General features: G+C 37.6%; 1 protein-coding gene across 10 annotated transcripts in view; it reads left to right on the forward strand.

Annotated features, from left to right (window-relative positions):
* The window catches only part of SPAG9 (sperm associated antigen 9), a 140,158-nt gene that overhangs the window by 77,714 nt on the left and 38,447 nt on the right, over positions 1 to 23,997 (forward strand). For 6 of the 10 annotated variants that reach the window (XR_004280899.1, XM_032322859.1, XM_032322861.1 and 3 more), the window contains 7 exons: positions 6,450 to 6,657; positions 7,160 to 7,259; positions 13,466 to 13,587; positions 17,989 to 18,000; positions 19,700 to 19,757; positions 21,445 to 21,597; positions 22,138 to 22,189. Coding sequence is in view for 9 of the 10 variants with exons in the window: in XM_032322859.1 (XP_032178750.1) it covers positions 6,450 to 6,657; positions 7,160 to 7,259; positions 13,466 to 13,587; positions 17,989 to 18,000; positions 19,700 to 19,757; positions 21,445 to 21,597; positions 22,138 to 22,189 (705 nt within the window). In the remaining variant the exon portion in view is untranslated. The remainder of the gene's footprint in view (positions 1 to 6,449; positions 6,658 to 7,159; positions 7,260 to 13,465; positions 13,588 to 17,988; positions 18,001 to 19,699; positions 19,758 to 21,444; positions 21,598 to 22,137; positions 22,190 to 23,997) is intronic. The other 4 variants (XM_032322860.1, XM_032322862.1, XM_032322864.1 and 1 more) reach the window with 1 other exon arrangement.

Raw genomic sequence — 23,997 nt, forward strand, 5'->3', positions numbered from 1 at the left:
TTGATCAAGAGAGAGTGTGCTCATGCAGGAGTGAGAGGAGGGGCAAAGGGAGAGGGAGAGAGAATCAGAAGCAGACGCCATGCTAAGTGTGGAGCCCAGTGTGGGGCTCGATCTCACAACCCCAGAGATACATGACCTGAGCCGAAACCGAGAGACAAATGCTAAACTGACTGAGCCACCTCAAGGCCCCACTCCCCCCATTTCTAAGTTGTCTGTAGATAATTTCTTTTTTAGTTAAACTTATGGTCTCTCAGAACATAAATAGTTAAAGGATGCTGACTAACACATGACATAAATATTCTGTGCAGGACTGAGCACACGAGGGAGGCATTCGATGAATGGAAAAACCGAAAATATTTTGTAAAGGCTTATAGACTTTTAGCCTGATATCTAAAGCCAGTAAGAAAATGGCACAAAGGCCAGATAGCTTTCACCATAGTATCTCAAGTGAAGCTAAAAGTAATGACACCTATTTTCTTTTTTGTGTGTAGTAAGTACATACAGAATAAAATTTACCATCTTCTTTTCTTTTTTACTCTTATTTATTTGAGAGAAAGAGAGAGCATGAGCGGGAGGAGGGGTGGAGGGAGACAGAGAAGCAGGCTCCCCGTTGAGCAGGGATTTTGGGGTGGGGGGACTTGATCCCAGGACTCTGGGTCCATGACCTGAGCCCAAGGCAGATGCTTAACTGACTGAGCCACCAAGGTGCCCCAAGAATTTTCTATTATTTTGCACTTGGTATCTTACAAGCTTACTGTTGAGACTAAAAGTGATATACTTTATCTTTTAAAAGATTAACATTTAGATTTGTCTTTCTTCATTGTTTCTTAGTTGGAGGCATTGTTAGTGGCAGAATGACCTAATTTCTTCCATATAAGAATACGGTGCCTCCAACCAAACACTGTAGCAGAAACTTGTCATGTCAGTCCTTTCCTACTAATCTTGGAGGATTATGTCACCACTGCCTGGGAGACCAAAGAGAAATGCCTCTTTTGAAAATGGTTTTCAATTTCAGAGCTTTTCTCTCCTCACCTCTCCCTGAGATCCAGAAGTACAACCCACACAGTGAGCTATTTTAATGAGTATAAAATATTTTTATATGGTAAAACTATAAAAGGTAAGTTACAGATAAATAAATCTCATGTTACTTGGATAGCCCATGACAAATTTAAAATTTTCTTCTAAGCAGATCCTAATTTACCACTTCCTTATAGTCCCAAACCTTTAGAATCCCTAAGATGGCCCAGTCCTTTTCCTGGTTTAGGTTCAGCTCTTTTGTCTGCTTTATTTGGTACTCCCAGATCCACAGGGGCATTTGGGGAGGAAGACTTTTTGTCAAACTTTTTATGTTGTGAACTGTTTAATTACTAAGTAAATTTGTTTAAGGATTTTATTTATTTGAGAAAGAGAGAGTGAGAGAGAGAGAAAGAGAAGGAGCAGGGGGCGGGCCAGTGGGAGAGGGAGATGCAGAATATCCACGGAGTAGGGAGCCCCCTGGACATGGGGCTTGATCCCAGGACTGCAGTGTCATCAGCTGAGGGCAGCCACGTAGCCCATTGAGCCATCCACGTGCCCTACTAAGTAATTTTTTTTTTAAGGTTGAAGTAACTGGACATTGGGGGTGGGGTGATAGGGAGGAAGAAGCAATCATTTCTCTTCTTGACTTTTTCTTGAGAGACAAGACAAGTACAAGATAGACTTGAAGGGACACACCTCGCTAGCTTAGTCAGTGGAGCATGTGACTTGATTGTACAGTCATGAGTTCAAGCCTTATGTTTGGCTCGAGCTTACTTTATTTATTTATTTATTTTTAAAGATTTTATTTATTTGAGATAGAGCATGAGCTTGTGGGGGCCAGGGGGAGAGGGAGAGGGAGATCCCCATTGAGCAGGGAGCCTGATGTGGGGCTTGATCCCAGGACCCTAAGATCATGACCTGAGCTGAAATCAGACACTTAATTGAACCACCCAGGCACCCCAGCATAGAGCTTACTTTAAAAAAAAAAAAGAAAGAAAAAAATGGACCTCAAATTATTACTACTATTTTTTATTTTTAAAAAGATTTTATTTATTTATTTGACAGAAAGCAAGAGCACAAGCAGGGAGAGTGGCAGAGGAAAAGGGAGAAGCAGGTTTCCCACTGAGCCGGAAGCCTGATATGAGGCCCGATCCCAGGACCTTGGGATCATGACCTGAGCCAAAGGCAGGCACTTAACTGACTAGTCACCCAGGCGCCCCCATACTGAATTGTTTTAATCCCCAGCATCTTTGCAAAATATTTTGAGTATTTTCCATTTCAGTAAATAACCTTCTGTAGCACAGTTTTTAATTGCTGCATACTATTCTCTTCTATGGATCTGTAAGTAGTTTGCTTAATCTCCTATTTTGGAGCATTTAAGTTGTTTGCAGTTTTTTGCTGTTATAAATGATGTCATATATACATTTTATTTCTTTAAAAGTATATATATATTTTCCAATTTAACATATAAGGACTTTCCCATGCCACTGAAAATTCATTTTAGGTAAGTATCATATGCTAACATGGGTATACTGTTTTATTTTTCCTTTGATAGATTCAAAATCTCAGGGGAGATTTTTTTTTTGGTAAATGGATCATTATTGGTTGTGGATATGTGTGTTTCTTAAATGATGATGAGCAATAAAACAATTGGTTGCTGACCAGTTATTTTTTCAAGTCCAAGTATAATATAAACTCAGAAGTTGAAAATAGCAGGAATTTTCTAGGATGAAGGTCTTTGGTAAACACTTGGGTTCTAACCATGTGTTAGAGCTCAGGCTTGTCAGTAGGGCCAAGATACTCAGCCTCTTCAGTGGGTAACTCATGCTGGTATGGCATTCACATTCTGTGACATTCTACACCCCTCAACATTTACAAATAGACAAATAAGAAAAAAAACAACCCTCAGAGTCTGGGGTAGGGTTGAAGAGTGGGCTGTGGGGCACTGTTGAAGGGATAAAAAAGTCTTTTTTTTTTTTTTTTAATTTTAATTCCAGTTAGCATACAGTGTTCTGTTAGTTTCAGATGTACAATATAGTGATTCAGCAGTTCCATATATTACTCAGCGCTCCTCAGGATAAAAGTACTTTTTAATACCTTTCCATCTACTCACCCATACCTCTACCCACCCTCCCTCTGGTAACTGTTTGTTCTGTATAGTTAAGAGGCTGCTTCTTGGTTTGTCTCTCTCTCTCTCTCTCTCTTTTTGTCTTCCTTTGCTCATTTGTTTTGTTTCTTAAATTCCATGTATGAGTGAAATCATGGTATTTGTCTTTCTCTCAATGGCTTATTTCACTCAGTATAACACTCTGTAGCTCCATTCTTGTTGCAGATGGCAAGGTTTCATTCTTTTTCATGGTAATATTCCATTATATATATATAATCTCTCTCTCAAACGCATCTTCTGGATGAAGAGCTCTTGATTTGCTGTCATAATTCATGTCACCCTGCATTCTCATCTGGTAATTGGTTTTGTATTCATTCAGCCACTCCTTTTTTTTTTTTTTTTAAGATTTTTAAAATTTATTTGACAGAAATCACAAGTAGGCAGGGAGGAAGGCAGAGAAAGAGGGGGAAGCAGGCTCCCCGCTGAGCAGAGAGCCCGATTCGGGGCTCAATCGCAGGACCCTGAGACCATGACCTGAGCTGAAAGAAGAGGTTTAACCCACTGAGCCACCCAGGTGCCCCACATTCAGCCACTCTTGGTAGTGAAATTTGTGCTCCATCAAAATTCTTGATAGTAAATGAATGGAGATGAAACATGAAAATGTTTTAATGTTATAAAGCTAAGTATTTTGGTGATAAAGCTCCCCAAGTGTGGTTGCTTTCATTGTCATTTCTTTCCACCATAGCACAGATAGTTGACTGCATGCTGAAAATGTTTTCTTATACTTGAATAGAATTTAAAATTTAAATTTTAATTTGAACACTTTCTGACTTCTCAGGACCTAAGACAAATTCCTCAGATAGCATAATATAGAATTTCTTTTCTTTTCTTTTCTTTTTTAAATATTTTTAAAATTTATTTGACAGAGAAAGAGAAATCACAAGTAGGCAGGGAGGCAGGCAGAGAGAGAGGGGGAAGCAGGCTCCCTGCTGAGCAGAGAGCCCAATGCGGGGTTCGATCCCAGGACCCCTAGATCATGACCTGAGCTGAAGGCAGAGGCTTAACCCACTGAGCCACCCAGGTGCCCCCAGATAGCATAATATAAAGCTTAGATTATGTATGTAATTTTGATTGGCATAGTGTTTTTTTTCAATGATATGGATTTTGTTTCATTATTTTTCTAGCTGTAACATTTTTAACAATGTGCTTTAAAAGTTAAATAAAATTTTGAAGATGAAAATAAAAGTCCCAAAAAATCATCCTCCACCATAGTAGCATAACTTAATACGTTTATATATTCTTTTTGCTTTAGGCCAAAAGCATGCATTTCCAAAATTCTCAGTTGTGCATAACATACTGTTTTATTTGCTATATAAAAATTGCAAAACTTTTGTTTTTCATTTATTTTATTTATTTGAGAGAGAGAGAAGGCAGAGGGAAGTGGGAGAGGGAGAAGCAGGATTCCCCACTGATCAGGGAGCCTGATGTAGGGCTTGATCCCCAGAACACTGAGATCATGATATGAGTTGAAGCTGATGCTTAACTGACTGAGACACCCAGGTGTCCCAGGTGCTAACATTTTGAACACTCAGTACGTGTGAACACTTTGTAGTCTTTATGTAGAATAATTTATAATCTATTAATTAGGTACCTTACCTCTATTTTACAAATAAGAAATAGATAAAGAAAGAATATGTAACTTACCCAAGGTCAAACAGTTAGTGAATGGTAAACTCACTAATTTACCCTAATTCTTCTTCTTTCTCCTCCTCCTACTACTTGTAAACTTTTTGTCAGGTTCTCTCTCTCTCTTTTTTTTAAAGATTTATTTGGGGGGAGAGGGAGAGAGAATCCCAGACTCCACTTTTAGCACATAGCTCAACACAGAGCTCTATCTCACAAACCTGAGATCATGACCTGAACCAAAACCAAGAGTTGGACACTTAACCTACTGAGCCACCCAATTGCTCTAGGTTCTTTTCATTTATTTATTTAATTTATTAATTTTTTTAAAGGCCTGGGTACTTTGCTCTAAAAGAACTGCCTCATTATGCGTAGCCATTGCACAACTGTGTTTGTTTTTCTTTTTAAGTAGGCTCTGTGCCCAGCATGGGGCCTGAGCTAATGACCCTGAGATCAAGAGTCACATACCCCACCAACTGAGCCCACCAAGTGCCCCTCTTTTTTTTTTTTGTATTTTTAAAAAATCCCCTCCCCTACTCCCCTGACCTCTGTTATTGAAGTATAATCGACACACAATGTTACATTAGTTTCAGATATGCCACCTAGCAATTCAGGTTTTGGACAACTGTTTTTAATTATTTGGGGGCCTCAAACCTCTTTGAAAACCTGATAGAAGTTGTAGGTTTTTTTCCTCCAGAAAAGTGCATTCTCCACAAATTTTTGCATAAAATTCAGTCTGAATGTGTCCCTAAAGACTATTTGTGGACCCTGGAGTAGTAATTAATCATTTTGATGAGTATAGAAATCACCTGGATTTTTTTTTTTTTTTAAAGATTTTATTTATTTATTTGACAGAGAGAAATCACAAGTAGATGGAGAGGCTGGCAGAGAGAGAGAGAGAGAGGGAAGCAGGCTCCCTGACGAGCAGAGAGCCCGATGCGGGACTCGATCCCAGGACCCTGAGATCATGACCTGAGCCGAAGGCAGTGGCTTAACCCACTGAGCCACCCAGGCGCCCCTGGATTTCTTTTTAAAATGCAGATTACTTGGTCTCGCTGCCTAAAGATTGGAGTTGGGCTTAGAATCTGCCCTTTAAACAGTATTTCAGATGATCTGAATGCAGGATGTTTCTGTACAAAACTCTGAATCTCTCTCAGGAGATTCAGAATCTTCTTATTCCCTGCTGTTTTGTTGTTTTTTGTTTTTTGAGAGAGAGACATGAGAGTGAGTGGTGTTGGGAGGGGCAGAGGGAGAGGGAGAAGCAGATTTCACTGCTGATCAGGGAGCCCAACTTGGCACTCTGTCCCAAGATCCTGAGATCATTACCTGAGCTGAAGGCAGATGCTAAACTAACTGAGTCACCCAGGTGCCTCTTTTAGTGTTTTTTAATAGAATTTTTTTTTTCTGCAAGTTTTTTTCTTAACCCATTTAAGAAAATGGTTTAAAATAAATTAATCATTTAAAGATTTCCCCATGATTTTTTTTTTTTTTTTTAAATAAGCTCCATGCCCAGCGTAGAGCCTAACACAGGGCTTGAACTCAAAACCCTGAGATCAAGACCTGAGCTGAGATCAAGAGTTGGCCGCTTAACTGACTGAACCAACCAGGCACAACCTGCCTCAATAATTCTTTTTATTTTTAGGATGAACTTTCTGATGTTAGCCAAGGAGGATCTAAAGCTACTACTCCAGCATCAACAGCTGCGTCAGATGTGGCCACACTTCCTACTGATACTCCCTTAAAGGAGGATAATGAAGGATTTGTGAAGGTTGCAGATACACCAAATAAATCAGAGATAAGCAAGCATATTGAAGTACAGGTAGCCCAAGAAACTAGAAATGTATCAACAGGTAAGTGATGCTAGTTCTTTACTTTCTGGTAAAGATCATGTGGGTGTGAAAAGATACATCTTAGGTGTGTTACTGCTTTAGATTTATAAAATCATACTGAATTATCAGTAAGCTTAAAAGGGATGATGATCAATGTTTTTGAGAGACAGATTTGGGGAGCTCGGGGAATGGAGAGCCTGAAAGGTAGGACCGTAGTCTTCATCTTTAATTTCTCTGTATTTCACACCTAAATTAGTAAATAAACAAACAAGGAGTTCTGCCCTAGGATAAAATGGACTGTGTCCCAAGGAATACAAGTAAAAACTTTGGTTATTTATCAGTTTCTGATACTCACTGTTTAGAATATATGTTATCTTGTCTAACCCCATGTTTCCTAGAACTCAACCTTAAAATTATTTTATGATCAAATGATGTATTTATAACCATTGAAGCAACAGGATTTTCATATTAGGGTCAGTATGTGATACATGCATTATTTATGTCATCTTGTCCTTTTCCCAAGGCTCGGCTGAAAATGAAGAGAAGTCAGAAGTTCAAGCAATCATTGAATCCACTCCTGAGTTGGATATGGACAAGGATCTCAGTGGATATAAAGGCTCAAGGTACTGTCAATGTCAGATGAAGACTTTTTTTTTTTTTTTTTAGATGAAGACATTTTTATCCTTTCTTTCCCCTCTCCGAGAAGCATACTGTTATTCTCTGGTCTCTTGCCAGAAATAAAGGGCATTCACATGTTTTGCTGAAGAAATATTAATATTATATTCTAGTTTCCATTTTTGAAACTGGACATTGTAAGTGGTCGAAATGTTTTGTGGTGAAATGTTGCCTTTGCAGCATCAGGGATTAGGAGTATATAGAAGGATAGAGGAAGAAGACAGCCAAGATGTAACGAATACTTTTTGGAATTTGAGGAAATATAGAAGCAGGAGTAGGGGGAAGTAACAATTTGAGCAACGTTTGTTCCTTCTACCAGATCAGGAAGAAGCATATGTACTCACTTCAAAACTGTAATGGTTTCAGGATGCCTGGCTGGTTCAGTCAGTAGAGCAGTTGACTCTTGATCTTAGGATTGTGACGTTCAAGCCCCATGTTGGGTGTGGAGCCTGTTCAAAAAAACAAAACAAAAAAAGATCAAACTGTACTGATCTCATTATTGGAAGAAATTAGTTTCATTACATGGTGAGCCTGTTTAGTGTTGGGAAGAGAATTGTTACCTGTCATCTTAATCAAGGTATTCTAAAGTGTATGGATGTTCAGGAACTTAACGCAGGAGCTACTGCGTTTCTTTTAATTTCTTCCATAACATTTATCTTTTAATAATAATGACTATAAAAATACATGCCATTTATTGATCACTACAGTTGTGGTTAAAAGCATTAACCTAGAGTAAGACTGTGTGGGTTCAAATACTGCCTTGGATTTGAATCTGACATGTATTTTCTCCTTCATAAAAAGGAAATGTGATAATACCTCAGATGATTATGATTAAATCAATCAAGGTATGTTAAATCATTGGCAAAGGGCCCAGTTGAATAAATGTTAGTATTATTGTCATCATCATCATGTAATATAATTTTAATTACAACCTTATGAAGTCAATGTCTTCATCCCCATTTTACAGTTAAGGAAGCTCAGGAATGTGTAATAACTTGGCAAACATAACCTAGTCAGCAAGTAGAGCTGCCATTCAATCTAGGACTCTGATTCCAAAGGCCTTGTCCTGTGAAAATATTTTTTATTATTTATTTACAAATGTAAACAACGCAGGGGTGCCTGGGTGGCACAGTTGGCTAAGTGTCTGACTCTTGATTTTGCCTCAGGTCATGATCTCAGGGCCTATAAGATCAGAGCCCCGCGTTGAGCCGTGAGCCCTGTGCCGGTCTCTGCTCTGGGTGTGGAGCCTGCTTGGGAAGTTCTCACTCCCTCTCCCTATCTCTCCCCATCTCCCACCACTGGCACGTGCACGCTCTCTCTTAAAAAAGAAAAAAGAAAACAATGCAGAGTGTAAGAAGTGAAATTTGCTTTTCATCTTTCCTTTCCTAAGCCTAGGAGACACAGCCACTTATTAGCAGTTTCAGTTTATCATCCTGAACCTCTTTAAAAATGAAAAAATAAATTTTATTAGACTAACGCATGTAAGTCTAATAGTAAGGTCAAATGGTAATAATTCAAAATATGAAGGGCAGTAGTAGTCCCTTGCCCCTACCCACCCCTTAGTCCCATTCTCAAGAGGCAGTGTCTCTCACTTCGTTCTCTCTTTTTTTTTTTTTTCTCAACAAAAGTGGCTCAGCTTCATTGCAGGGATGCTGGGGAGGGCCAGCAGGCTAAAGGAGGGTGTCTGCAGAAACACCCATCCCTGAGCAGGACTGCCAGGCCCCAGGTCTGTCTGGAGGGCAGGAGAGGGTCAGCGTTCTGCCCCCTTTCGTCCTTCTTAGGCCCAGGGTTCCAGGCCATGGCTACTTTGGGCCAGGGTTAGAAACAGCTTTTCCTCTTTCTCCAGGGTCTCCAGCAGAGTGTCCACACTCTCAGAGCTGATGCAGGCCTTCCTGTTGGGCAGGTCCTTGTCAAACTCGACTCCTGCCAGCTTGTTGAGCACCTGACTGACCGACCACCTTAGAGCGGTCTTCCCGAGTCATGTCCCCGGAGAATTCGTGCTTCCCCATGACTGTGGATGTGACGGTGGCGGCAGCCACATCTTAGTTCTCTTTTGCTGTTTTTCCTCAGGTATCTAAGTCACATCCTTGTGCTTCATTTCCTTGTTCCTTCTGTTCACAGCTGGGATTCTGTGAGAAAATTAAGTCTTAATGCCCCAAGGCTTCTTCTGTATAATGAATTAGCTGCACTCTTGTACATGTAGCATTGAGAAGATTGTCACTTAGATCCTTTTCTGTATTCTGTGGATCAGGTGAGGAACTCTGGTTTTAGAAATGCTGTGATACTAGCTGTGGACCTTATAGTGAAGATGACACCACCTTGCCTTCCTTTCATCCTCTCAATATAATTCAGTCTTTGTTACATTAACATTCATTTTTTAAATCATTATGACTATATAGATACTGATCACAGGTTAGCCACAGAATATGCTGTGATTATATTTCCTATCTTGTGCAACTTTGTTTTTCTGGAATTAGTAAAACCTCTTGGATTTTTGTTTTGTTTTGTTTGCTTAGGCTTCTGCATACTGATTGCTAGTTCAAGGAGAGGTACCTTGTGAATCATAAATGTAAACACTCTCAAAATGGCCAAATGTAAAGCCAGCTTCCCTGCACCCTCTATCCTGGGGTCTTCTTTTCGCATCTTCCAGCCCAGGTGTCATGGGCTCTGGTCCTGGTGTTTGACCTCACTATCACGCTGGGAATTCACGTCACCTCTGTCTCTGTTGGATCTTCTGTTTCCAGGACCCCTAGTCATCTTATTGCTGATGCTTCTTTTTTAAGATTGATTTATTTTAGAGAGAGAGCACAAGTGGGAGGGGCAGAGAGGGAGAGAGAATCTCAGACTTGGTGCTGAGTGGCTAACAGAAATTCTAGGTTGGAAAATATTCAGAAGTTTTCCTTCAGAATTGTGAAGACGTTGCTTCATTATCATGTTCAGTTTTGAGAGTTGCCATTTGGGTTCTTGCTTTTTTGTTTATTTTCTCTGGAAGATTTTAGGATCTTCACTTTATCCCTCGTGTGCCCCTCCCCTTTAAAAATTCATTGATGGTGGTGCCTGGGTGGCTCAGCTGGTTGAGCAACTGCTTTCAGCTCAGGTCATGGTCCCGGAGTCTTGGGATCGAGCCCTGCTTTGGGCTCCCAGCTACATGGAGAGTCTGCTTCTCCCTCTGACCTCCCCTCTCATGTTCTCTCTCTCTCTCAAATAAATAAATAAAATCTTTAAAAAAATTAATTGATTGTGTGCTTGATGTAGGGGTCTTCTTTTGTATCTTATATGTGGCAAGTACTTTCATCTGGAAATTCATATCTCCCAGTTCTGAGAAATTTTGTTATTTCTCCTTACTGTTCTCCTTTCCTCTTTCTGGAATATCTGTTAGGTAGCTATTGAACATCCTGGACTAACCCTCATAATTTCACCTCCTCCCTTCTATTTTTTTGTCCTAACTTTCATATGATTTCTTCAACTTTATCTTTCAACCCTCATTGATTTTTTTTCCCCCTAAACCTTAAGATTACTCTTCATAACATCCTGCTCTTCTTTTGTGAATACAATGTTTAGTCTGAAAAAAATTAGTTGTTGTTGTTCTATGTTTTTTTTTGTGTGTTGCTTGAGTTGTCTCCTTTTTGCTCTGAGTGCTTCTGTCTTAGTGCATTTGTTTTTGGACTCTTTATTTTATAATAAAGGCCTTCTTTAAAGGTCTTGTGCTCCGTGGCTGTTTTGCTGGAACTGAAGTAATTGATGCTGATTCTCTGGTTTCCAGCTTTTAACATGTAGATATGGCATCCATTGTTTAGGGAGCAATGCTATGGGGAGGGAGGTCTGTGTTCTGGAGGACTGGATCTCTCTCTTACTGCTTCTTCTGCTGTCTTTCATCCCAGCCTTCTGTTTTGTGTTCTCCCTTGCATGCATCTTTCTGTAGATTGCTGGTTCTTTCAGTGCCTGGTCCTTTCAGAGGTTCTGGCAGCATGCTGAGTTCCTCCCTAAATGCTAGTGGCTTAGGTTTCAGCTTTTTCTGATTGGTCAAATCACTCTCTCCTGTTTGCCTGTTTTCCATCTTACACAGTTTGTTCACATTCCATCTGCTGCAATTTCTTTTTCTATTCCCTATGTTCTGTAGGTGGAAAATGACTATGTTTAGTTCAGCACGTTTAACTGGAAGTCCTGTGCAAACTTTTTTTTTTTTTTTTTTTAAGATTTATTTATTATTTTAGAGAGAAAGCCAGGGGGGCAGGGGCAGAGGGAGAGAGAACCCTAAGCAGACTCCATGCTGAGCACAGAACCCAACATGGGGCTCCATCCCATGACCCTGAGATCATGACCTGAGCCAAAACCAAGAGTCAGACACTTAACCAACTGCACCACCCAGCACTCCAACTTTTTTCTATTAATATAACATTAAAGCACAAACATACACATTTTCCCATTTCTTTGCATATTCCATGCTGTGAAGGGCTTATATACACTGTGTTGTAACTTACTTTTATTTATTTATTTATTTATTTATTTATTTATTTATTTATTTGTCAGAGAGAGAGAGAGAGAGAAAGAGTGAGTGCACAGGCAGGGGGAGAGGCAGGCAGAGCGAGAAGCAGGCTCCCTGGCGAGCAAAGAGTCTGAAATGGGACTTGATCCCAGGACCCTGGGACCATGATCCGAGCAGAAGGCAGACATTTAATCCACTGAGCTACACAGGCATCCCCTTGCTTTTTTATTAAAGATTATTTATTTATTTATTTGACAGAGAGAAATCACAAGTAGATGGAGAGGCAGGCAGAGAGAGAGAGAGGGAAGAGGCTCCCTGCTGAGCAGAGAGCCCGGTGCGGGACTCGATCCCAGGACCCTGAGATCATGACCTGAGCTGAAGGCAGCGGCTTAACCCACTGAGCCACCCAGGTGCCCCCACCCTTGCTTTTTTAAAAAACACCTCTTTATAATGGGTTTCTTTAGTTTTTTTTTTTTTAAAAAGATTTTATTTATTTATTTGAGAGAGAAACAGTGAGAGAGAGCATGAGCGAGGAGAAGGTCAGAGAGCGAAGCAGACTCCCCATGGAGCTGGGAGCCCGATGCGGGACTCGATCCCGGGACTCCGGGATCATGACCTGAGCCGAAGGCAGTCGTCCAACCAACTGAGCCACCCAGGCGTCCCTGGGTTTCTTTAGTTTTTAACTATAAAGTTAAAAATCTTTAAACATTTATGTATATCCATAACTTCTCTCTGACCTATAAATGATCATTAAGGTCATTTCAGCTTTTAGCTACTATGAGAATGCTGCTCAGACCATTCTTTTACATTCGTAATTATTTTCTTTCTTTCTTTCTTTTTTTTTAAAGATTTTATTTTTTTATTTGACAGAGAGAGGGATCACAAGTAGGCAAGAGGCAGGCAGAGGGAGTTGCGGGGAAGCAGGTTCCCTGCTGAGCAGAGAGCCTGATGCGGGGCTCAATCCCAGGACCCTGGGATTATGACCTGAGTTTACTAAGGCAGAGGGCTTAACCCACTGAGTCACCCAGTTGCCCCTCGTAATTACTTTCTTAGGACAGGATTTTTGTAGGATTTTTTTGACAGTGAATTCTTGAATCAGATGGTATTTGTATTCTGAATTTTAACAGATACTATAATTGCCCTTAAAAATAAAATGCCCATGCCATTTTATATCCATACTACATAAAACATGGGGGTTAGTTAATCTCCTGGATTCTGAAGCTTGGCTGTCTGGGTTTGAATCCTTCTTCTTTCTCTCATTTGCTGGATGATCTTGGGAAATTCCTTCATCTCTTTGGTTTCCTATTCTATAGAATTGGGATAATAGCACCTCCTTTGTAGAGTAGATGGAGGATTCAGTAAGGAAATCTAGGTAAAGTGCTTGTATAATGTCTGATACAAGGCAGAGTTGTGCTCTGTTAGCTGTCATTTATTGTTTGTGTTTACTGGGATATGACCAAAAAATAAGCATTCTGTATTTTCTTCAGCAGTTCTTTCTGTGGAGTTTAATGGAAATTCCGTAGGAAACCTTTTAGAAATCTTTTAAAATTATATTTTGTATTAAATGTAAATAAGAAGTGGACAATTATTTGCCTATTGTATTTACTTTACACTGTTGATAAAGTCTGTAATATATGTTGATTTGGTTGTGTTATTTCTGTTGCACAGCACTCCCACCAAAGGCATAGAAAACAAAGCTTTTGATCGTAATACAGAATCTCTCTTTGAAGAACTGTCTTCAGCTGGCTCAGGCCTAATTGGAGATGTGGATGAAGGAGCAGATTTACTAGGTATGATAGCTTATCTGAAGAAGTATACTGTTTTAGAAATCTATTTTTTAAATGATTTAATTAAAAATTCCTTTAAAATGCCCCTAACTGATCAGTAGCACACAGTTATTACACTTTCAGGTAATTAATAGGAATGTATTCTTTGAGATCATAAAAGCTTTAAATGAAAGCGTCTTTATATATGGATATCCCTCTCGTTGAATTGCACTTTAATTTGTATTTTGAAATTCATACAGCACATTTTACTGAATACGTGCTATAGTCCAAGAACTGTATTACACATAAGGAACACAGTGATGTATATCTGTGTGTGTGTATGTGTGTGTGTGTGCATCCAGATGTGTGGATGTGTAGATGTATAGATTGATAGGTAGTCCCTGGCTTATAGAGTTCTTTAAATTCTGTTGACTTTAATTAAAAAAGAAAGCGTAATACTTGTTTTTTCTGAGATTTCACAGAATATTCTGTTTTAGCTATATAGGGAAGGTAGTCATTTTAGCATTTGTGTTGTTGAAGAACAACTGGTTTGAAAAAAGAATACTGCATTTGGCTCTTCCGTTATTTATCTGGTGACCTTTGCCAAAGAGCTTAACCTCTCCTGGCCTTAGTTTCTTTGTGTATAAAATGAAGGAGCCGGATTCAAGTTTAGGGGTTGAGCAAACTGTGTAGCTCATAGGTCCACATCCAGTGCATTGCCTGTGTGTATGAATAAAGCTTTATTGGAACACAGCTACTCTCATTCATTTACTTATTGTCTATAGTTGTTTTGGCACATAACAGCAGAGTTAAGTAGTCTGTTACAGAGATCCTTTGGCTTACAAAGACTTAAAATATTTACCATCCGACCCTTTACAGAAAGAATGTATAGACTCCTGCTTTAGGTGATCTCTGAAGTCTCTTTGAACAATAATTACATGATTTTGACTTATGTCAGTTAGCTTTGGCGTATCTTTTTATAACTTAAGATCTTACAGAGATTGAAAGCCTTATGGCATTAAAAACCCTTGCCTTTGGAATAGATACCAGCCTTGAAGAAATGTATGTATCTATTATGTATCTGTTAGTATAATTATAATACAGACTAGAGTGTTCTCAAAAGGTGCTTTTTGTCAATTTTTGTGACTGTGGAATGGGATTCCTTGCATTATTTTGTGTAAATTTATTGATTGCCATTATGTTCTCGAAAGTTTCAAGTATTTTTTGAAGGAAACATAAGTTCTGTCTAAATGGAACTCACAGTCTATCTAGTAAGAGAGATTGAAAGTTTATTATAAATCAAACTTTCTGAATTAGACATAAACTCCCACCATTAAAGTATAAGTTAAGTACTGGAGGCAATTGAATGAGTTTGCATTTCTCAAGGAGGGGTAAAGATTAATTCTTAAGGAACACCCCATTTTTAAATTTACACTTTAACTTTAGTTAACATTAAATTGTGAATGAAAAGCTCCTTTTATGAAACTTTTTATGTTCCTTTTTTGAGTCCCTTGGCATATTTGAACAGTAGGTACAAAAAATGCTGGAAAGAAGAATTTTTAAATATTTGAATTTATATTCAAATTTATGTACAGTAAAAAAATCACTCTTTATGGTGAACTTTTTTGACCTTTAACAAAAGCATGGAGTTGTATAATCACCAGAATCAATATACGCCCCCCCCCCAAATTCCTGCATCCTTTTAAATTCGGTTTGTATATTCTGCTACTTAATATTCCAGTATTGAATAATAAAATTTTTGAGGTTGGTGATCCCAAACTTTCCTTTTTGTGAAGAGTTAAGAACACACAGAGTACTTAGAAATAATTGTGGTCTTTTAAAATCTTGTGTTTTCTGAAAACTTCCATTCTTTAAGTCAGAAAATTAACCATAATGAATAGGTTAAAAGCAAAATCCTAATACTCTGGTTTTCTTTCTAGTTTGAAAATAAGAAATAGAGTGTAAACTAGTGTCTTTTTCCTTTTTAGATATTGATATATTTATCTCTAGAATGTTCCAGATTAGAAGTTTTTACTATATCACCTTAAGTGTAGTGACTTAGTCCTGCATGAATACCTTTTGGTCAAAGATGGTAAATGAACTTTCCACGGCACTTAGTTGTTCCCTGGCTTCTCTTCTGTACAATTTCATAATAGTGGTTGAGGAAATGGAAGATAGTGAAACCACCAAAATCATTTCCCGAAGTTCTTTAATTGACTCGGGTTGATAAATATATAGTCCCATTTCTGTAACTCTGTTTATTTCTTGATTACTATGTTATTGTAATATATTTTTGTAAAACTCTTCTCTTGTTTGAGGGTATACATTTTTGCAATCATTATGCATATATTCCACACTTAGATTATTTTTTCTGCTTTTAATTATATAAAAGAGGTAAAGCCCTCCCCACCCCCATTTGTCCTTGTCTCTTGACTTCCTTATTTTCACTGATCCTTTTCCCATTCATTTTAGTCATGTACCTAGAACTTGGAAGGCATACATCCTCCTATTGGGATTTTCTTTCTCTTGATTATCTTTCTGTATTTTCAACTTCACTATCTTTACTTCTTTTTTTTTTTTTTTGGTCATTTAAACATGTTCAAATCTTTTCCACTTAAGAATGAAAGTACTGCCCTCCTCTTCCTCTGCACCTCTATCTTCAGTACCTTCCAGTACCTTCATATCCTGTCACTCCCTTTCCTTCCATTTCTGGTCACATCTTTATGCAGCAATACCGAGGAGGTATCCGCTATGTATCTGACACTATTCTAGATGATTGTGATACATGGTCGAATAAAGTAAACTTCTTGAAAGTGTAGCTGCTTTTAACTGTCAGGATTTCCCCTTTCCCACTTGCATCTCATCCCCCTCTCCTCCATATGGGCATTCTTCCCCACACTCACATGTAGTGAAACAGCCTTGTTTACTATATCCGGTGTTCCTTCTCTGTTCTTTCACAGGACTTCTCAGATAACATTTGTCTTTAACACCATCTTTGATGGATTTCTGTGAAAACAGACTTTTCTGCCTCTGACTATTCTTTTTCAGTCTTTGCAGGATCCTCTTCCCTCTGCCCATCTTTGAGGATATCAGTATTCCAGGCCCGCTTCTTTGTTTGGGAAATCCTATTTGCCCTTCCTTCTAGGCTTTCATGGAAAATAGCTCCGCAGTGTTTATCTCCTTTCAGCATCTTTTTCTAGAGCCCCAGACTGTTATTTTGAAACAGCCCAGGAGACACCTCTAAGGTGATTTGTAGGGCTTTACATTTGATGTGCCTACAGCTCAGTTCATTGTGTTCATTGTTCTGTTCAGGGCTGTTCTTGGTCCAGCAGGTACTGTCTCCGTGAATACCTCACCGTCCACTGAGTTCTCCATTTGGAATCTCTCCTTCTCTCAGAAGCAATCACCAAGCAATCACCAAGGCTTCCTTACTCCCTTTTCTTTAAAAAACAAAAACAAAAACAAAAACTGCATATCTCTTTATAAATCTCCTTGCCTTTTCTTAAATGGCATATCCTCCTATTGGAATTCTGCCTTGATCCCCTAGTTAAAGCTTAGTTGTCCCTGAAATGTATCCTCATGGCACTCATATTTTTTACTATGCCACTCTTTATACTTTACGGTAATTTTGTATGTACTCACCTCTCTGGGTAGGCTCTGAGCTCAGTGTGGCCAAGACAGCTTTATCTGTTGCTTTCTATTGAGTCTTTAGGACCATAGCACAGCAATTAAGTGAATGGATTGCTAAATAGTTCTAATGGTTTTATTTTCCCTCCAATTCTGTGATTCTTCACCTTTTAGGATTAAAACTCCTTTATGGAAGAATTTGTAAGAAAGCAGTGTACTTTTGAAAAAATGCATTTATAGGTAGATAAAATTGTGCATACTTTCTCAAGATAATTTGGAGGCCCAACTATGAACCTAGCTTGAGCGTTGATGCTAAAATCCAAATGAGACTTCTGTGACTTTAAAACCTGCCAGGCAGTTTTTTGCATGTTTTTAATAGTTAAAGTTTCCAAATCAGACCTAAGTTTATGTTTGGTTGAAACCTTCAATAGAAATGGGGCTACCTCCCAGTTATGTTTTTCTTACAGTTATGAGTTAGTTTTTATGAATACATTTCAAAATGAAAATTTTGGACAATCCTATTGACATATATATTAAATTTATACACGAGATTTTGAGAGAAATCTTCACTGAGAGTGTGTAAACTTTAGAACCTACATTATCAAAATACGATTCCCATAGAATACATATTTCAAAATTTTCTCTTATTTATAATATTTACACTTTATTGTGTTTGTTTCTCTGCGTCTTTTAAATTTTATTGTCTCCTCTCACTGAAATAAATGAGCAGAGATCTTGCTTTCTGAAAACAATCTAATTGTGATTCTTATTCATTTTTCTCTTGGGCTGCTTACCCAGGGGAATATTCTGGTGTGTATGCTTTTAAATACTTTACTATTATTGCTTTTTAAGCAAGGTGTTCCTGGCTGCTATTCTCATGCAATGCTTTCTCATCATTTTTTTCTGCTCAACTTTATTTATTTATTTATTTATTTTGCCTTCCATATATTTTCAGCTTTTATGCTTATCTCCCTATATGCTTGAGAGTTTATGGCAAACATAGTCATTACATAAGCTTCTTTCAACCAATCTAAACCTATTTCTTCTGACTGTATAGCTTTATTAAAAGTTAACGTTAGTCAAAAGCAGATATTTCAGCATATCTTGCCAAAATTCATTTGGAATTGGAATTTGGAAACCTTTTTTAGTTTGTCTTTATTTTCACCCTTTGGAGAATACATAGATGATTAAATAAGCTACTATGTGATATTTAGTTCTTCATGGTAGAAGTACACTGATCTTTGAGAATATTTGAGATAATTATAATACAGACAAAGTATGAGTTCATATGTGAGCATACAATTTTTAGCATTCCTAGGCTGGTTTTAAATTATCTTTTAAGTCATTTGAAATACTACCTTTTAAAAAATCAAGGGACACGTTAACTCCTTTTCCTTATATAGTTTTCTTAGGACTTCCTGTATAGCTGGGTTATATGAATAATATTTCTTCCATTGTATGTAGTTTTTCAACATTACCTTAGGATAAGTGAATGGTGGGTCTTTGCTTTGTTTTGCCTTTTTGTTTTTGTAATTTTTTTGAGATACCTTCCCTAGTGTGTTGTTTTACTTCTTTAGTTTCTTATAAGTAGCAAATTAAGTAACTTTCTTCTCCCTAAAGATCATTGCATTGAATCTTGCATTGAATACTCTGCCTTACAGTCCTCATTAAATTATTAAAAGGATTCTGTAAAGTCATAACTGATTATTATTTCAGAGGTGACACTTTGAAGGAAACTTTATATTATTGATTTGGGATTTTCAATCCAATTATTCAGTTTCATCGCACAAAAGAATTGGTAAAGCATTTTTTTTAGGTATAACATGTCAGAGAACATCCTTATGAATGGAGGAAATCATCTTAATTTCTATCTTTTGCACATCATTATGCATTAAGTCATAACACTGTGATTCCAGGTGTATTTCATATCATGCATAAAACTTTACAGATTAATAATCTATTTTCATGCTGTTTCTTACATAAAACATTTCTTGTTCTTTGTTTTTGCTTTACATGGAATGCATGGGCTTTAAGACCATAATTTCTTTGGTAAGGTTTCATCTGCATTGGGGTTCCGTCCTTCTTTGGCCTGTTTCTGCCTGTTCTTTCTTAGTAAGACCTAATTATTAGGCAAAAGCCTAAAATACCAGCTGTGATTTGGAAATGATTTCTGATCTGTATTAATGCTTACACTTTTTTTCCCTCTAAATCTTTTACTGCTACTTTTTAGAATGTTCGGCAGAAAAGTCTTGATCAATTGAAATAATTATGAGAAACAAAATACAGACTGTTACAAAGAATTGGCTAACAAAATCTTTGGTTTTTGATGGATAATTATAATTTTTATAACCTATGCAAGTAGATATATCAAAAAAAATTATAGAATACTAAAGGATAGATACAATTTATAAATTAAAATTTGGGTATCTAGTTTATTATAATACAAATTTATATAATTTTTGATAATTTTTTGAAAGGTTTTAATTATTTTTTGAAATTTTTTTGGTAGGAATGGGTCGTGAAGTTGAGAATCTTATATTAGAAAATACACAACTGTTGGAAACCAAGTAAGTATATACAAATTTTTAAAAAGATTTTATTTATTTATATGAGAGAGAGAGAGAGAGAGAGCATGCAGACACAAGCAGAGGGGAGGGGCAGAGCAAGAGAGAAGCAGGCTCCCTGCTAAGCAGGACCCTGGGATCATAACCTGAGCCCAAGACAAATGCTTAACCCACTGAGCCACTCAGGTGCCCCAGTATACACAATTTTTTCTTTTTAAGATTTTATGTATTTATTTGACAGAGACAGCAAGAGAGGAAACACAAGCAGGGGAATTCAGAGAGAGAGAGAAGCAGACTTCCCGCTGGGTAGGGAGCTTGATGTGGGCTTGAGTCCAGGATCCTGGAATCCTGACGTGAGCCGAAGGCATATCTTTAACCCACTGAGCCACCCAGGCGTCCCTATATACAGAAATTTTTAAAAATGTATTTATTAAAAAAGATTTTTATTTATTTATTTGGCAGAGATCACAAGTAGGCCCCTATATACACATAAATGTGTGTGTATGTGTGTGTGTGTGTGTGTGTGTATATATATATATATATATATATTTAGGCGCTGCTATATACAGAATTTTAACAAGGAATGTAAGATACTGAATTTTCTCATCTAGTCAGCAGCTTGTTCAGTTTAACACAGCATATGACTACAGTCTAGCTCCCCTGTCTTGTTAGCCTTCTCCGTGTGTTTGGTTTGTGTGCATACCTGACACACAGGAGTAAATGGGCAAGAGGACCTGATTTCCCTGATGGATAGGTTTTGTTGCTTTGGTTTTTGCAGAAATAGATTTTCATCTCCTTTGCACCCTACAGATATTCATGTCTTTCTCTTAACTTTCTTGGATAGTTGATATGCTTTTTTTTTTCTTTTCTTTTTTTGCTCCCTCCCTGAGGAGGCCTATTTTATTATCTTTTCTTCTTGGGTTTCTTTAGTTCTACATAAATGTTTTTTGATCTATCCCCCGCCCAGCTGTCCTCTATAGCTGACGGTTTTCAGGTGTAATTTGTGGGACCTTAGAACCTCAAACATACGGGAGTCTTGGTTAGTGGGGCAGGTCCTGAGTCCTGTGGAAAAGCGGCCCGGTTCCCTTTGTTAATTTGCTGTGTCAGAGCAACTTTGGAACATTTGTGTAGATCCAGAATAGAATGCAGTTAATGAGGCACTATGCCCACCTATATGCAGAAGGACTAGATCTATTTATTTTTTCCATGGACATTATATCAAAAACCAATGCTATACCTTGGGTAATTGAATTTAAATTAAAAAGAAAAAAAAAAAAGAATTTTCCCCCCAGATTTCCACCCCAAGTTTATACTTTTTTGTCATCAATTATTAAAGGTAAAGATCAAAGATAAATTTGTTGACTAGATGATTTTTTTCCCTTTGAGTTTAACAATAGTACCGTTATGGATGCTATTTTGTAAAAGTTTCATCTTAGTTAATTGTGGTATTTTTGTTAGTTGGTAGTCTGCTCTGCTTTCCCGGTTTATTCTTCGCTAAGTGGGAAGAGTAAAAACTTCTATGGTTGTGTGTTTTTTTATCTTTATCTACAAACAACACGGGGTGGAAGATCTTCAAAATACTAAGTTAGTCAGCTTTGATTATGTAGTTACTTTCATCTGTAAGAGAATAAGCTAAAAGACAGGAAGGGTATCCATTTGTAACGATATACGTGAAAAACGTGTTTCTTAGACATGCTTTGAATGTAGTGAAGAACGACTTGATCGCAAAGGTGGACGAGCTGACCTGCGAGAAGGACGTGTTGCAGGGGGAGCTGGAGGCTGTGAAACTAGCCAAGCTGAAGCTCGAAGAGAAGAACAAGGAGCTGGAGGAGGAGCTTAGGAAGTAAGTTTAGGCCTTGGCCGCTCTGAACCCAGCTGTCTTTGACGGGTCTTTGCCATTGGGCCACAAAGGGTCACAAGTGTGTCTCCCACCCCACCCCTGCTGGGCCAGCTCTGCGGCTGGTAGCCTTCTCCAGCCCCAGTGGGTGGCCCTTTCCGGCCATTCAGGAGCAGCAGGCGGTGCTGGGAGGGTAAGGGAGCCTAGTACCTGTAGCTCTGCTGTAAGCGCACCGTTCTGCTTGCCCAGCCTTACCATTGTCACTTTTTGAGGCTGTCACCATCCTAGTGAAAAAACAGAACCTTTCGAAAATTTGCTCATAAGAAAATTAGAAACATTGTTTTTCTTTCACCCAGCTTTCTTTAATACTTTTTTTTCTGAGAACAGTGCCACACTAATGTTCCCCTAGGTGAAGGGAACTAAATTCTCTGGAAAGAGAAGAATAATCATTTTGTGTCAATTAAAAATTTTGACCTACTCTTTCATTCCTTGAAAAGATGAACACAACTCAAATAACATGTTCTTTTTTTTTTTTTCCCCCACCAGAGCTCGCGCAGAAGCCGAAGATGCACGGCAAAAAGCAAAAGATGATGATGATGTAGGTTTATGATGTCAGATTTTTTTCTTAATCCTTTTTGGTTTTTAAGAAAGCTTACTAATGAAGCTTTGGATATAGCATTATAGAAAGATAGGAGATCCCTTTGTGGTCATGAGTAGGACAGCGTACTCTCCCACGTGGTATCTGGAGGCCAAGCTTTCTGGCTAGGTGTGGTGTGCTCATTTTTTTTCTGTGGCTCTGTGCTGTGACCTTGTTTGCATGGTCAAGCTAAGGACTAGCCGCAATATTTTGGATTTCAGTATTATTTGTTTTGTCTCAAATTTTTACTTAGAAATATGAAAGCTTGTTTATAAAAGTTGTTTAATAGTATTATGAAAGATGTTTAATAGTATTAAACATAAAAAAGATGAATTCTAAAACTTTAGTAATAGGCAGTCAGCTTATATTGCTTTCAACATATGTAAATACAAAAGACTAAATATGAGTTTTTACCAATATAATTAGCATCACAGTACCTGTACAGGGTGCCCTGTACAGAATGATTATTTAATGTCCCTGCAATCTTGCTTTTTTTTTTTTTTTAAATATGTAATACTTGGTACATACCAAAAATATACGTAACATAGGTAAGTTATGAAACATTAATTTATTATGTAATATGTATTATTTGTATGTATATGTATTATGTATTATGTAATGATATAATGAATATATATTCATATATAGTAATATTATATATTTATAATACATATTTATATATAGTATATAAATATAAATATATATTATAATTATATATAATATGTATTATATATATAATAGATATAATAATATAATGAACCCACCACTTAATCTGAGAACTAGAACATTATCAAACATTGAAGCTACCTCCCCTCTTGAAGAGACCACAATCCTGTATGTATAATTTTCGTACCTTTCAAAAAACGGATTTTGCGGGGGCACCTGGCTGGCTCAGTTGGTAGAGCATGCAGCTCTTGATCTTGGAGTCGTGGTGAGTTCAAGCCCCACCCTGGGTCTAGAGCTCACTTAAAAAAAATAATAATAATTTTATCATGTCACACATATATGTATCCTTATAAAATATGGTTTAATTTTCATTGTTTTTTATTTCATACTTAGAGATCCACTACTTTTACTCAGCATTATGTTTGAAAATATTCAGTCCTTGAATCCTCTGTTGTTTGACTTCCTTTAAAGGAGAGGCAAAGTTGTTGCTGGAGGACAGAGGAGGAGGTCCACCAGGGCTAAACTCAGCCTCTTTCTTACTCACGCTTGCAAAACAAAAGCCCTATAATTAAACCAGTCTTCCTCCTCAGAAGAGCATTTAGGAATTACAGTAGAAGAAAGCTGACTTGAGCATACTTCTTTGAGTCTTACCACACTCACATCCTTCACTCTCTCTAAGAAGAATTATAGTTAATTCACTTGTCTCCAGCTTGTATTTCCATTGGGTGCCTTGGTACCTAGCCAATATATGTAGATGATGGGTAGTTTGAGATAAGTTAACCCCTTTTGGAACTAAAACTCACTTGTAAAAAATTGCTGAATAATTAGTATTTGTTAAAGAATATCAACTTAAAATAATGTTGTTAGAGGAACATTGTTAAATCTATGTCAACAGATTAACTTTGTTCATCTTTCTTCGTTTTAGTTCAGAATCTACACTGGTCAAAAAGAAAAAAAAGAATCTTTGTATTTCCTTTATACTATGTTCAAATATCTGTATTTCTATTCAGAAATTAAATTGTTTACCCCTTTTCAGTCATAAGTAATTACTAAAATCTCTTTATTGATTTTATTTTTATATTAGGTTGTTTTTCATTAAATGA

Source organism: Mustela erminea, chromosome 18, assembly GCF_009829155.1.
Source record: "Mustela erminea isolate mMusErm1 chromosome 18, mMusErm1.Pri, whole genome shotgun sequence".
Taxonomy (NCBI): Eukaryota; Metazoa; Chordata; class Mammalia; order Carnivora; family Mustelidae; genus Mustela; species Mustela erminea.